The sequence below is a fragment of the Anthonomus grandis genome, chromosome 9, assembly GCF_022605725.1.
Source record: "Anthonomus grandis grandis chromosome 9, icAntGran1.3, whole genome shotgun sequence".
NCBI lineage: Eukaryota > Metazoa > Arthropoda > Insecta > Coleoptera > Curculionidae > Anthonomus > Anthonomus grandis.
The window spans coordinates 13,032,200-13,044,742 of record NC_065554.1 but is presented as its reverse complement, the minus strand read 5'-3'; the positions used below and the strand labels follow the sequence as shown (position 1 = coordinate 13,044,742).

General features: G+C 32.6%; 1 protein-coding gene across 1 annotated transcript in view; it reads left to right on the top strand.

The window, feature by feature from the left end:
- LOC126740464 (BRCA1-associated protein) overlaps window positions 1-11,618 on the top strand; it is a 28,019-nt gene extending 16,401 nt beyond the window's left edge. Inside the window, exons 6-11 of the mRNA XM_050446496.1 lie at window positions 814-930; window positions 984-1,075; window positions 1,141-1,324; window positions 1,383-1,532; window positions 11,148-11,343; window positions 11,403-11,618. Coding sequence (XP_050302453.1) covers window positions 814-930; window positions 984-1,075; window positions 1,141-1,324; window positions 1,383-1,532; window positions 11,148-11,343; window positions 11,403-11,507 — 844 coding nt within the window. The 3' untranslated portion in view covers window positions 11,508-11,618. The remainder of the gene's footprint in view (window positions 1-813; window positions 931-983; window positions 1,076-1,140; window positions 1,325-1,382; window positions 1,533-11,147; window positions 11,344-11,402) is intronic.
- The last annotated feature ends 925 nt before the right edge of the window (window positions 11,619-12,543 follow it).

Below are 12,543 nucleotides of genomic sequence, written 5' to 3'. Positions count from 1 at the left end.
TATTTAGCTTTTTATATAATCGGCAGTTTTAACTGTTTTGTAAAAAATGTGATTTTTTAATATTAAATTTGATGATAATATTGATGATATTTCATAGGTATTTTATAAAATTAAATCATGAAGTGGATTAGTTCTTATTAATAATAAGTCGATACTTATAATTAAAAGAAAAAAAAATTGAAGCAGGTCCGTATTAAGATTTCTTTTTAATTATGAAAATTCTCAGTTTTTGCTATTAAATCGGTTGAAAATAAAAAAGTTTGATACGTCATAGGTTTTATAAAAATCTAGTTCAACAAAATAAGGTAATAGAAATAAATCCAGGGCCGTATTTGAAAAAAAAAAGTTGATGATGGTATCTCAAAAACGAAACGTCATATTTTAATTCTGAAAAGGTCATCTTGTAGAGGAGAAAAAGTGCCCTTAACAAAGTGTTATTTATTTTATTATACGATTTTAAATAACGTCATAAAACAATAAAAAAGATTTTTCCAGATTTCGGTTTTTTCGGATATCTTCGGAACCATTCGAAATTTTTTAAATTTTAAAACAGCATTTTGTTAAGTACCAAATTTAGCAACTTTGCCATAATTTAACCGACCTTAGATCTCTTACGGTTTCCGAGATCCCAATGATGAGGGTCGAATTTGGGCCACCCTGTACATAACTAGTTTCTTTCATAAAAGATTATAATTTAATGGAATATTAGTTGTTAATTCTTGACACTGGAAAATTCCTGTTCCGTTTAAAAAATCCTGAGTCAAGTACTATATTCTAAGAGATGTCTGAGAATAAATTTTTTGTTGTTTTTAGATGTGTCCAGAGCCCTGAACAGGAAGAAAGTTCAGAATGTGAAGAATGTGGAAAATCTGTACCATCACCCGATGCCCTATGGATTTGTTTAATTTGTGGCCATGTCGGATGTGGAAGGTAAAAGCTAATTTTAAATTCATCACTTTTTTATTCATATTGCACATTTCAAGGTACCAAGGAGGCCATGCGGCATCCCACTATAGGGAGTCTGGACATTGTTATGCTTTACAGCTAGGATCACATAGAGTTTGGGATTATAAAGGTATAATAATGGCATTATAACATCTGTGAATTTATTAATTCTAATATCTGTTTTTGTATGATTAGGTGATAATTTTGTGCACAGATTACTTCAGAATAAAGCAGATGGTAAGTTGGTGCCCTCAGAAGGTCCTCCGTCCGAATCTGAGGGTGCACAAGAAAAAGTCGATTCCGTTCAACTGGAATTCACCTATTTATTAACATCGCAACTTGAGGAGCAACGGATGTATTTTGAGGATAAACTTGCCTTGTAAATATGATTATCATTAAAACGTATTTCTTGCTAATTGTAGACTAATTTATTATAGGGTGGAAAGTCAATTAACCCAAGAGTCCGATCGTTTAAAAAACCAAGTTGCAAAACTGTCCGACGAAAATAAGCAGTTGAAAGCCAAATTAAATACTGTGACAAAGGAAAAACAGGCTTTGGAAAAGAAATTACAGCAGCAAAGTGCTAAGTAAGTTTTTTTGGGTCCATGATATTTTGATAGCTTGGTTGGTTTGGTGGTACGCTATTATTTTCCAACAAATCGTACCGCCGTGATAAGTACCGGTCAAAGTATCAAGATTCATGCGGTATAAAATTGAAATATTTTAACAAGGAACTAACTAGTTAAGGAAAATTTAGGGTGAAATATTCTATTTATTTTTTTCTGAAAAAGAAAGTACTTTACAAAATATACAAGTTTAAAACAGTTTTCGGCATAGGAATCCCCGACGGCTTTAAAAATTATGATAATATTAATAAAGACTTCGTTTCCACAAGTTAGATTTACAAATTATTCTGTGTCCTAAACATAATTGTACTATTGGGAAAAGGATCTCATAGATATCATACAAGACAACTTCTTGTTTATCATGGACAACTTTTTGATACGTCAGCATCATACGTCATCGTTTCAACGCTCTTTTACCTTTGTTGTCCCACATATGTGGAATAAACTACTTGCGGTATATAGGACGAAAACTTAAATTAGTTTCTTAAAACATATTCGGCTTAAATTATTGACTAAGCAAATGAGTTGATTGATTCAAGAATTGAAAATTCACAAAATGAAAAAAAAAGGATAAAAGCGATTCTGTGTTTTGGATTTTTCATTTTTTGTATTTTGAATTATCGGTAAATGAAAAAACTAACCAAAAAACGTTTCTTCGCCGCCATTGTTTTTTATTCACTTTTCTCTCTTCTGATTCAAATATAGTAAGTTCTGAGTGTTGTTGATGTTCCGAAATAGTTTTATTAATTTTTTTATCATTTTAAAAACATATTTAAACCTTTCAAAATCTTTAAAAAATGCAAAAATACATATAGAAATCAAATTATTCATTCGGACTGCCCAACGAATGACGTTAAAAAGGTTTGACAGTAGTTGAAGCTCACAAAACAAATTGTGCAACTCCAACTCACAGCCTCCTTGACAAGCTACAATTGTTATTGTTGTCACTTGATACCGAGAATGTTATTTAATAAGTATTTATTGTAAGAAAATTTTCAAAAAGGTGTAATTTACTAAAATTGGCTACATTTATACATTTACGGAAAGGGGATTTAACAGGCTTTCATGTGAAATTAAAAAGTACAGGATGTTTAAAATTTTTGAGAAATCGGCCTTTGAAAATCATCAATTTTTTTCCTCCTATTTCAGGTAAATTTTGAAACTTGTCAACACTGTCAAAAATTTTGGAAACACTGTCAAAAAAAACTTTTAAAATATTGATAAAGTTCTGTGAAAACCGCACATTGTTGTTTTTTTTTCGTTCTCGACTTATAAGCAGTTAAAAGGTGTCAGTTTATAAATGGATACCCTGTATTGCTAGATTATTCTAAGGCTTTTGATACTCTGGACCATGAACTCTTGTGTTCCAAACTGCATTAATATGGGTGCTCAGATGCTTCTTTAAATATTATCTCATCTTTTCTTAATAATAGATTTCAGAAAATAACATTCGATGGAACTTCTTCTCACACCCTAAGTATTCATTCCGGTGTTCCTCAAGGCTCTATTTTATCTCCTTTGCTTTTTATAATATACACCGCTGATATTCTTCGTTCTACTAATTTCTGTACAGCTACCGCCTTTGCTGACGATACGCAACTGGTATATAACTTTGATGCCACCAACTTTGCTGATGCAACACAGCGTGTTAATCACGACTTAGAAACCATTAGGTCTCTGTCTAATGAACATAATCTACAACTTAACTTCAATAAATCCAAGCTTTTATGTTTTGCAAGTAAAAAATATGTTAATATTAACCTAGGAGGGGTCATAGTTCCTTTCGTAGCTTCCGCGAGAAATTTAGGTTTACATATGGACGAAGAACTTCGTTTTAGCGAACATATCAAACAGTTGAATAAAAAGGCCTTTTTGGTCCTAAAATTAATTTTTATTCAGAGACACTCACTTAATTTTAAATTAAAAAAGCTACTCTGTGAGTCTCTTGTTCTTAGTCATTATGCTTAATGCGATTTTATATATACGCCTTGCTTGCGGTTATTGGAACAACAAAGAATTCAGAAAATGCAAAACTCTTGTTGTAGGTTAATATGTGGCATTAAAAAGGAAGACCACATATCGTATAAAATATCAGAAACAAATTGGCTGAATATGTCAAACAGACGGAATTTTCATCTTGCCAATTTTGATCATAAAATTATCACCGGCATTTCTAAGACCTCTTCTATAAAAAAACGTAGAGAGTAAATTTAGCCCAAGAAACAAAGTTCATCACTTAAATGTAAGAAGCAAAGAATCACTTACTATGCCCAAATTTAAAACTGCTCTATTTAAACGTTTAATGCTATTAAACTCTACAACCATATTTCTAACCACTTTAAAATTCTAAATATTAATAAATTCAAATTTAAATTTCTTTCTTTCCTCTTTCAAGCGCAAATATAACTAAATATGTTCAATATCATCAAAGTCTTTAAGTTGAAAAAACATGTTTCATTGCACCAATGATCTGTGTATTTTTAATCTGAGTTTGCTGCACGCCCCCTTCCCTTCACCAGTGCGAGGAACTTGAGCATTTAATTCCGGTAATATACCATTTTTTGTATCTTTATTCTTTTATGCTATCTATTTTTAATGGTTGAGTAGGAGTAGCCCTAGGGCTAGACTTCGCCATTATTTTCTATGTATGATCAACGTCTATTTAAACGGATCAATGTAACGTCTCATTTAAACGGACCCATTAATAAGTGGACAACACGAACAGATTATTACGCGATTTCTACATGATCTTCAGCGATTTTGTCGTGCCAGGAACCTACCACTTATTCAACAATGATTTCAGTAGGACGGGGTAACCTGTCACACGGCCAGGGAGTCTCTTCGAATGCTGCGCAATCATTTTGCGGATCGCCTTATTTCGCGTGGCATTGTTTTTTGATACCCATCGCACTCACCAGATTTAACACCACCTGATGCGTACATATGTGGAATGATGAAGGAGGCTATTTTTCGTAGAGATCCACTATCTAAAAAATTGACTTAACTAAAATTCAAACTTGAAATAACTTAACTAAAATCAACTTGACTAAAATTCAAGATTTTTTTTCAACCTTTGTTCACAGACATGATTGAGAGCATTCATGAACGCTACGAAATATCCTTAAAACTGGACGGACGGCATCTTGAACATCTATTTTATCGGAAACGACGTCGTGAATAATATTTGTAAGGCTATATCGTATATTGTAATTACACAGACTGTTCCGTTGCTTATGTTACAAACTTTTAGGGTAGATAGAAAATGTAAAAAAAAGAAAAGTTCATATGAACATGGGTCTGGAAATGCTTCCTCAGGGAGCTAGAGCTCTTTGAAGATAACCTTTAAAAAATAGTGTTCGTTTTATAGCTTCGAAACTACTTTAGCTACCGCAACCAATTTTGGGACATAAATTATTGTTGGTACGTTTATTCTTTTAAACCTACTTAACAAAAATAATTTTAAACAGGGGCGTGGAAACCAGGGGGATATGTGGTAGATTTAACCCCATTTCTCTAAGACTTCAAGTTCTGCCCATTTGGGTATCATTTTATGATGCTCTTATGCCTTTTGCATAAAAAAGATGCTCTCAGCAAAAATCGCTAAATATCTCCGTTTTTGTATAAATTGGCTAAAAATAAATTAAGATACAACACCGGAAGTAATTATTTTAGAAATAATTCTAAAATCATTTAGAAAAGCCTTAAGTTAATTTATTAAATTAATCTACAGATGCGACTGATGAATATGGAGCGTATCTGCGGATGCTCATTACGTCGCTATATCGAGATTTAGTTTTATGGAGAAGTGCAAGTCTGTGGAATCAACTCCCAAAACATGCCTTTCCCGAACATTACAACTTGCAGAACTTTAAGAAAAATATCCGCAGACACCTCCGGGCACTGGCGCTACTCGTGATATAGGTACAAACCTATATGCACCATCGCACAAAAAGTAACAAAACCGTTCAGTTTCAAAGCTTCGTTTGTTAAACATAAATTAATTTTTAACAAACGGTTTTCCCTTGTATATACTAATACCTTGTTTTTGTATTATGTTGCAACTCGAAACTTCTTGCTGGAACACCGTTCCACCAGAAATATACTTTTATGCTAGGAGTACACTTTCTTTATTAACTACATCAGATTACAAACTGACGTTGTAACCTGACTCACGTTGACTCTACCTTTAAGTATTTCCAAACAACAAAATATGGTTAAAATGTCATGAAAAACTTCTACAGTCAAAGCAACCAAGTACACAAAGTCAAAATAACCTAAATATTGGGGCCCGACTGAAGCTCACAAATATAGGGTGATTAACTTTTTTAAGATAGTTCTTTTTTATTTATAGCACAGATTTTATATTTTATTAGTGATTTTTACTGAGAGTATGTTTTCTATGCAAAATCCATAAGAACATCATAGTCTGATGCCCAAACGGGCAGAAATTGAATGCTTAGGGAAATAGGGATAAATTCACCCAATACCCCCCTTGGTTTGCACGTCTCGCGTTAAAATAATTTTTGTTTAATAGGTTGAAAACGATAAACGTATTAACGATAATTCATGTCTCAAAATTGGTTGCGGTAGCTAAAGTGGTTCCAAAACTATAAAACGAAAACTATAGTTTTTAAAGTATCTTCAAAGAGATCTAGCTTCCTGAGGAAGCATTTCCGGACCAATGTTCATATGAGCTTTTCTTTTCTTTTTGTGGTTTTCTATCTACCCTAAAATTGTATGTATGAACAACGGAATACCCTGTATAAATAATATTAAACATAATATTCATGTCAGTACTGTTTAATTGGCAGCATACCGTATTTAATCATATTTTTAAATGACATTGAGGTTTGTCACTGAAAATAAAATCAGATTTGGATTTTACACTTGTATAAGAAGGTCATTTTTATAGAAGGTCACTATCAAAATTTTAGCCGAGGCAAACTCATAGTTTTGTTTTGACCAAGTGTGGAAGCGGACGTGTTCCCGCCTTTTTAGAAAAAGAGCATTGATTGATTGAAAGCAGGTGATTCGATTCGTGTTCTTAGAAGAGAAATTAAATCAAAGAGCGCTTGGATGTTGTGTGCGGAGGCTTACCTTGCGACCAGAAAACGTATTTTTCAGCGTCGCTGAGTTAAGTATATCGAGCTAAAAGAAGGTTTCAATCGCTATTTTTCCAAAATTTGCGTTTTCCTTTTGATCTTTTGAAGGCGGACCGCCCTCGTATAGATAAATAAAGGATGTTTAAAAAAAATAGAACAACCGATTATTTATTTATTTATTTACGGGATATCCCCAGTCTAACAAAATTACAAAATAAATTATATTCTTACCCTAAATCTATAATAATTATTCTGCCATCAACAAATATATTAATAAGATATTGTATAATGAACTTAATCTATTAAATATCCAAATTTTCTATAAATCAATAATATATCTATTTAAATGTATATAAATATTTAGCAGCCCAAGATATACAAATAAGATAAAACTTCCAATAACTTAACCAAAAACTTCCAAAAAAAAAATATAAAGCAACTAAAAACATACCATTGAAATAATCAAAATAAGAAAAGTAAAAGCAATCAAATTTATTTGATACTTAACACGTAGTACTCAACGAGTAAACTCACTCAGACACCTTTTAAGTTTTGAAGGCTTTAAATCCACTAAGTCAAAAGCCTGATTAAATCTATTTCCCAACATGTGGAGTCGATTAATTGGAGAAAATTTACCATAATTTGTATGGTGATATTCAACCAGAAAAAGGGACGTCTCTCTAAGGACTCTGGTATTGCATCTAAAGTTTATCCGCGATAACAATTCAGGGCAATCAATAGCATTATTAATTAACTTGTGAAGAAATATCATATCACACCTAGTTCGATAGTCCTCAAGAGAAGCCATATTTAGCCTTGACTTAAGTTCCAATAAAGACTCATCTCGTACATTCAATCTCCAGGCACAAGTCCTGAGAAATTTATTTTGGACCTTATCAAGACTGTAAATATGGTTAGCATAATAAGGGGACCAGACTATGGAAGAATAAGACATGACGCTACGAATAAGTGTAAGATATAAAACTCTGAAGGCAGCTACTGAAAAGTCTTGAGTATTTCTAGTTATAAAACCAAGAATACGAAGAGCTTTACTAGACAAACTATCTATATGGGGTATGAAAGTCAGGGCTCTGTTAAACAACACCCCCAAATCTTTAATTACTCTTGAAAGTATATTATCATTTATGTGGTAGTCAAATGGGACAACTTTTCTAGATTTAGTAAAAGAAATTATAAAATACTTATCCTTATTAAGATGTAAGCCATTAGAGACAGACCAATTATATAGAGAGTATATGTCTGATTGTATCATCAGGCAATTAGACAAGTTTAAAATATGTAAAAATAGCTTCAGGTCGTCTGCAAATAATAGGAATTTGCAAAATTTGATAATACTAAAAATATCATTAATAAATAAAGTAAAGAGTAGAGGCCCCAAATGTGACCCCTGAGGCACCCCTGAAGTAACCAAAATAGAAACTGAAGGTGAACCCCTTACATTAACGAATTGTATCCTTTTATGTAGGTAACTATTTAGCCAAGAAAGAAACCACTTAGGGAAACCATAGCATCTTAATTTAAAAATGAGCAATGAGTGGATGACTGTGTCAAAGGCCTTTGAGAAATCAGTATAGATGGAGTCGACCTGATGACCCTTCTCGAAAGCCCTGACAATGAAGTCATGATATAATACAAGATTTGTAGAAGTAAATTTACCCTGCCTAAACCCATGTAGCTCGTTGATCAAGAGACCTCTACAATGCCAAGTAAGATATTTGTTCAGGATAAACTCAAAAAGCTTAGGGATAGCAGATAACATAACAATGGGCCTGTAATTTTTCCATATCATCCCTGTCACCATTTTTGAATACAGGAGTTATAAAGCTCTCACGCCATTTCTCAGGGAAAGTTTGTAATTTTAAAGATAAATTAAATAATGTACACAAAGGTCTAGACAAACTATAAACACATCTTTTTAGGAAATAGGTAGGAACATTATCAGGACCATAACTCAGTTTGTCCTTAAGACCAAATATAAATTCAAAAACCTCAGACAGGGTGAACTGGATAAAAGGCATGTCGACAGTATTTGCTACTGGAAAATTAAAGTTACTGAGATCAACCTCAGGAGGATTGCAATATCCTCCCCCGAATCTGCTGAAATATCATTTAAATGCATAGAATTTGGGATACCATGACTTTTATTAAGGAGTTAATATGATTCCAAAATTGTGTGGTGTCAGATTGAATTGACTCATTTAAGGTAGCAATGTAAGATCTGTAGCATTGCTCAGTATGAACTTTACATTGAGTACGTAGGTTAGCAAACAGGATATAATCTTTAGCTAAGTTAGTACTTTTGAAGTTAGCATGAGCAGTCTTTTTTGATAGAACAAAATTCCTTAATTCTGGAGAAAACCAACGAGGAAACCTGGAAGGTTTAAATATTTTTTTTGGTACAAAGAGTGAGATTGCATATAAAACTACTTCATAAAAGTTATTCACTGAATTATCGATGTCTGAATCATCAAAAATACTAATCCAGTCCACTAAAGAAAAATATTCATTCAAACTTACAAAATCAGCATTTTTAAATCAAAATAAGTTGTACTATAATCCAACCTTTTAATCCTATCACGAACCCTAATATCGCAAATTGTTGCCAAGTAGTGAAAGTTGTTCGGAAGAAGATTGTCTAAAGCTTGTTGAACAGTTATTTTATGGCACTCGTCAATACTGTTAAAAATCAGATCCAGAAATACACCATGATTGTTTGGAATAATGTTAGATTGTCGCATATTCAGATAAGAAAATGATTCACAAACTATTTTGGCTGGATAGGTCAGTGCGCACTCAACTGACAGACCCACTTGAATTGAGTATTTCCAAGTGGCTAAGGGTAAATTGTAAGCTTCAAATAAAAATATAGGTGTATTGGGAAAATTTTCCTTAATACTTTCAACTGCTGAGCAATGGGCACGGTAGACTTCTTCTGAAGAATTAGAAGGAATGTAAACACAGCCCAAAATATTAGATAGCTGACCATAATCTACTTGAACAAAAATGTTCTCCACATTTAAGATATCGGTCTTGAGTTGTTTGGTTTTAAATTTATTGTGTACTAACATTAATACTCCACCACCACGTTGTTTAGTACAAGTTAAGGAATTGCGATCTAGCCTAAAAATCTGATAGTCAGAATTAGCTAATTCATTGTCTGAGTAATGTTGATTTAGCCAAGTCTCAATCAAAATAATGACATCATAATCACATTGCAATATTGCACCACGAAGTTGATCAAGTTTAGTACCAATACCACCCAGATTCTGAAAATAAATAGATATGAAGGTTAATGTGTTCGGTTTTTTGGTAGTGGCTTTTTGGTAATTGATGGAGAACCATTTATGAATTTTAATAATTAAATCAGTCTCTCCTTCTTGTTCTCTGCCACGTAGCTCAGATAGAACAGCTTTGAACTGTTCTTGCTGAAGCTTTGTTTTATCATAGCCTATTCTTATGTTACCATTAAGTCTATTTCGCCTTTTCATAGCATTCTTTACCAAATTTGAGTGTTTAGTTACCACTTTAATTGGCCTGTTCCTTCCTGCTCTACTCGTAAAGCCTTTAAAACATCATCCTGTGCGATGCCAACATTTTTTAAGATGAGGGCGAGTACAACATTGTCATTATCAATTCTTTCTTGCATACTGCTACTTCCAGACTCAGGAACACCGTAAACCATTAGATTGTTCGCCCGCTCTGCACGATCTTCAATTTCATGTAACACTGATTCCATGTTAGCAGGAGCACCCAAGTTCCCTTGAGAAGTCTGCTGTTTTTTTAATGTTTCCACTTCATCCTTTAGGGATTTAATCTGCTCCTCCAGTTGAATAAATTTGTTTGTCAGCAGAGGATTTTTTTTGAAGGAGAGCACACAAACATCACAAAAGAACAGAATAATGCATTTCTGCACAACTATGGCTCTCTGCTCACTTGCACAAAGACCGGAACATTTTTCATCCAAATGAAAACGGCAGCTATTACATCTAGGGACTTTCTCTATGTGATCATCATTGATTGGCTTTAAACACTTGGGCTTCATTATTCACAATATAACCTTACAAACTTTACTTAGAAAAACTCCAATAAAAACAAAATAATTGAGTAGAATCGATATGCTACACACACAGTAGCGACTTAGCTCTTTAACTTTAAGCAAAATAAGTTTTAGTTTTTGCTATAATATTTAAAAAAAACTCAAAATTAAATCAGAGCAAAAATAAACACATGTTTACAATTTGAGGTTAGGTTAAGTATTGTTATAGATTATTGTTAAGACCTTTATCTGAAGAATCTTTGCTAGTCTCCTGTGTGTAAAAGACAATTAGCAGTGATGGTGACTAAAAGCTGAAAGAGACTAAACTATTAATTTTTTTTTACTTACATACCCTTGGTTGTTATGGGATTAATCAACGTTTTTTTTTTTAATTAAATAAACTTACAACTTTTTTAGATTATCTTCGACTCAACATGACTTAAACGAAGAAAAACAGCTAGGAAAGGCATTAAGAAACAACCAGCAGCAGTGGCAAACAAAAATAACAAAACTGGAAGAAGGATTGGCGGAGCTACAGGCAACAAAAGACCGGGAACTTGCCGAGTTAAAGGAACAAGTTAGAGATTTGATGTTTTTTATAAATGCTCAGCAAGTAAGTAAAAAAATTTAAAAAAGTCTATTTGAGCTACTTTAAATAAACACATTTTTAAGACTATAGAAAAATCAGAACACAAAGAAGATATTGCCGAAGGAACCGTTACTGTTGGAGAGGCGCCTCAAAGCTCGAAAGGAAAAAAAAACAGAAGGAAACGATAAATAATTAAGAGAATATCAGTCTGATTCGTGTGGTGATTATAATCTTAGTTCTTGTATTTTTAGATTTGTTTTCTTTAAATAATCTGATTAAAGCAGGGTACTCGACTAAAAGTGTAGCTACAATTTATCAGTTAGTGTAGAAAAAAATTATTACAGGATTCGAAGGTTTTGTTAGTGTTTTTCTTTGTGTGAAAATAAGGTTTTGTTTCAGTTTTGAATCGCGAGTTTAAAATACCATCAGATATACAGAGCTTCAATTTCACAACTTTCGATGCAAATATCTTTGAAATTAAAAACTTAGAAAAACCCAATTTGGTACAAATGTTTCATAGGTAGGGTGAAGAAGAACTACCATATTTCAGCCAAGGTGAGTAACCTTTTGGAATTTATGCTCTCCAACCCCTAATTCTTAAGTGGCACCACCTCAGTTGTGGTACATCAAATTAAAGGTCTTGAGAAGTATTCATCTGCACAAAAAAAACCCAATTTTTGTAAAATGCAATTTTATTAAATGAGACGCTCAAAATGCATTCCATTTTAGGCTAAATAAAAATATAATATATAGTGGTGGCCAACTAATTAGAAACAGTGTGAATAAATTAATAAAAATCATAAATCTTTTGTAAATAAAATTGTTTATTCTTAAATTTCTCGCCCATTGTCGTAACTAACATTTACCTTTAATATTACCATAAATTTAGTGGATTTGTCTTCACATATATACTTTTAAAAAAAAGTTAATTTTTTATACAAATATTAAATTGGACAACTAATTAGAAACCAAAGAATTATCAATCTAAAAAAAACAAAATAAGAACTCTAAACCCTAAATAAATCAATATTTTGTAGCAAATCCCTTATTTTCAATGACAGCTCTACATCTCCTGGGCATTGACTCCACCAGATGTTGACATCTCGCTAGTGGAATCGATTTCCACGCCTGCTCTGCTTCTTCCGCCAGATCTTTAAGGTTTTTAATATTTTTATGTTCTAAAAGTTTTTTCAGGTCTCTCCAAAGATTCTCAATGGGATTGAG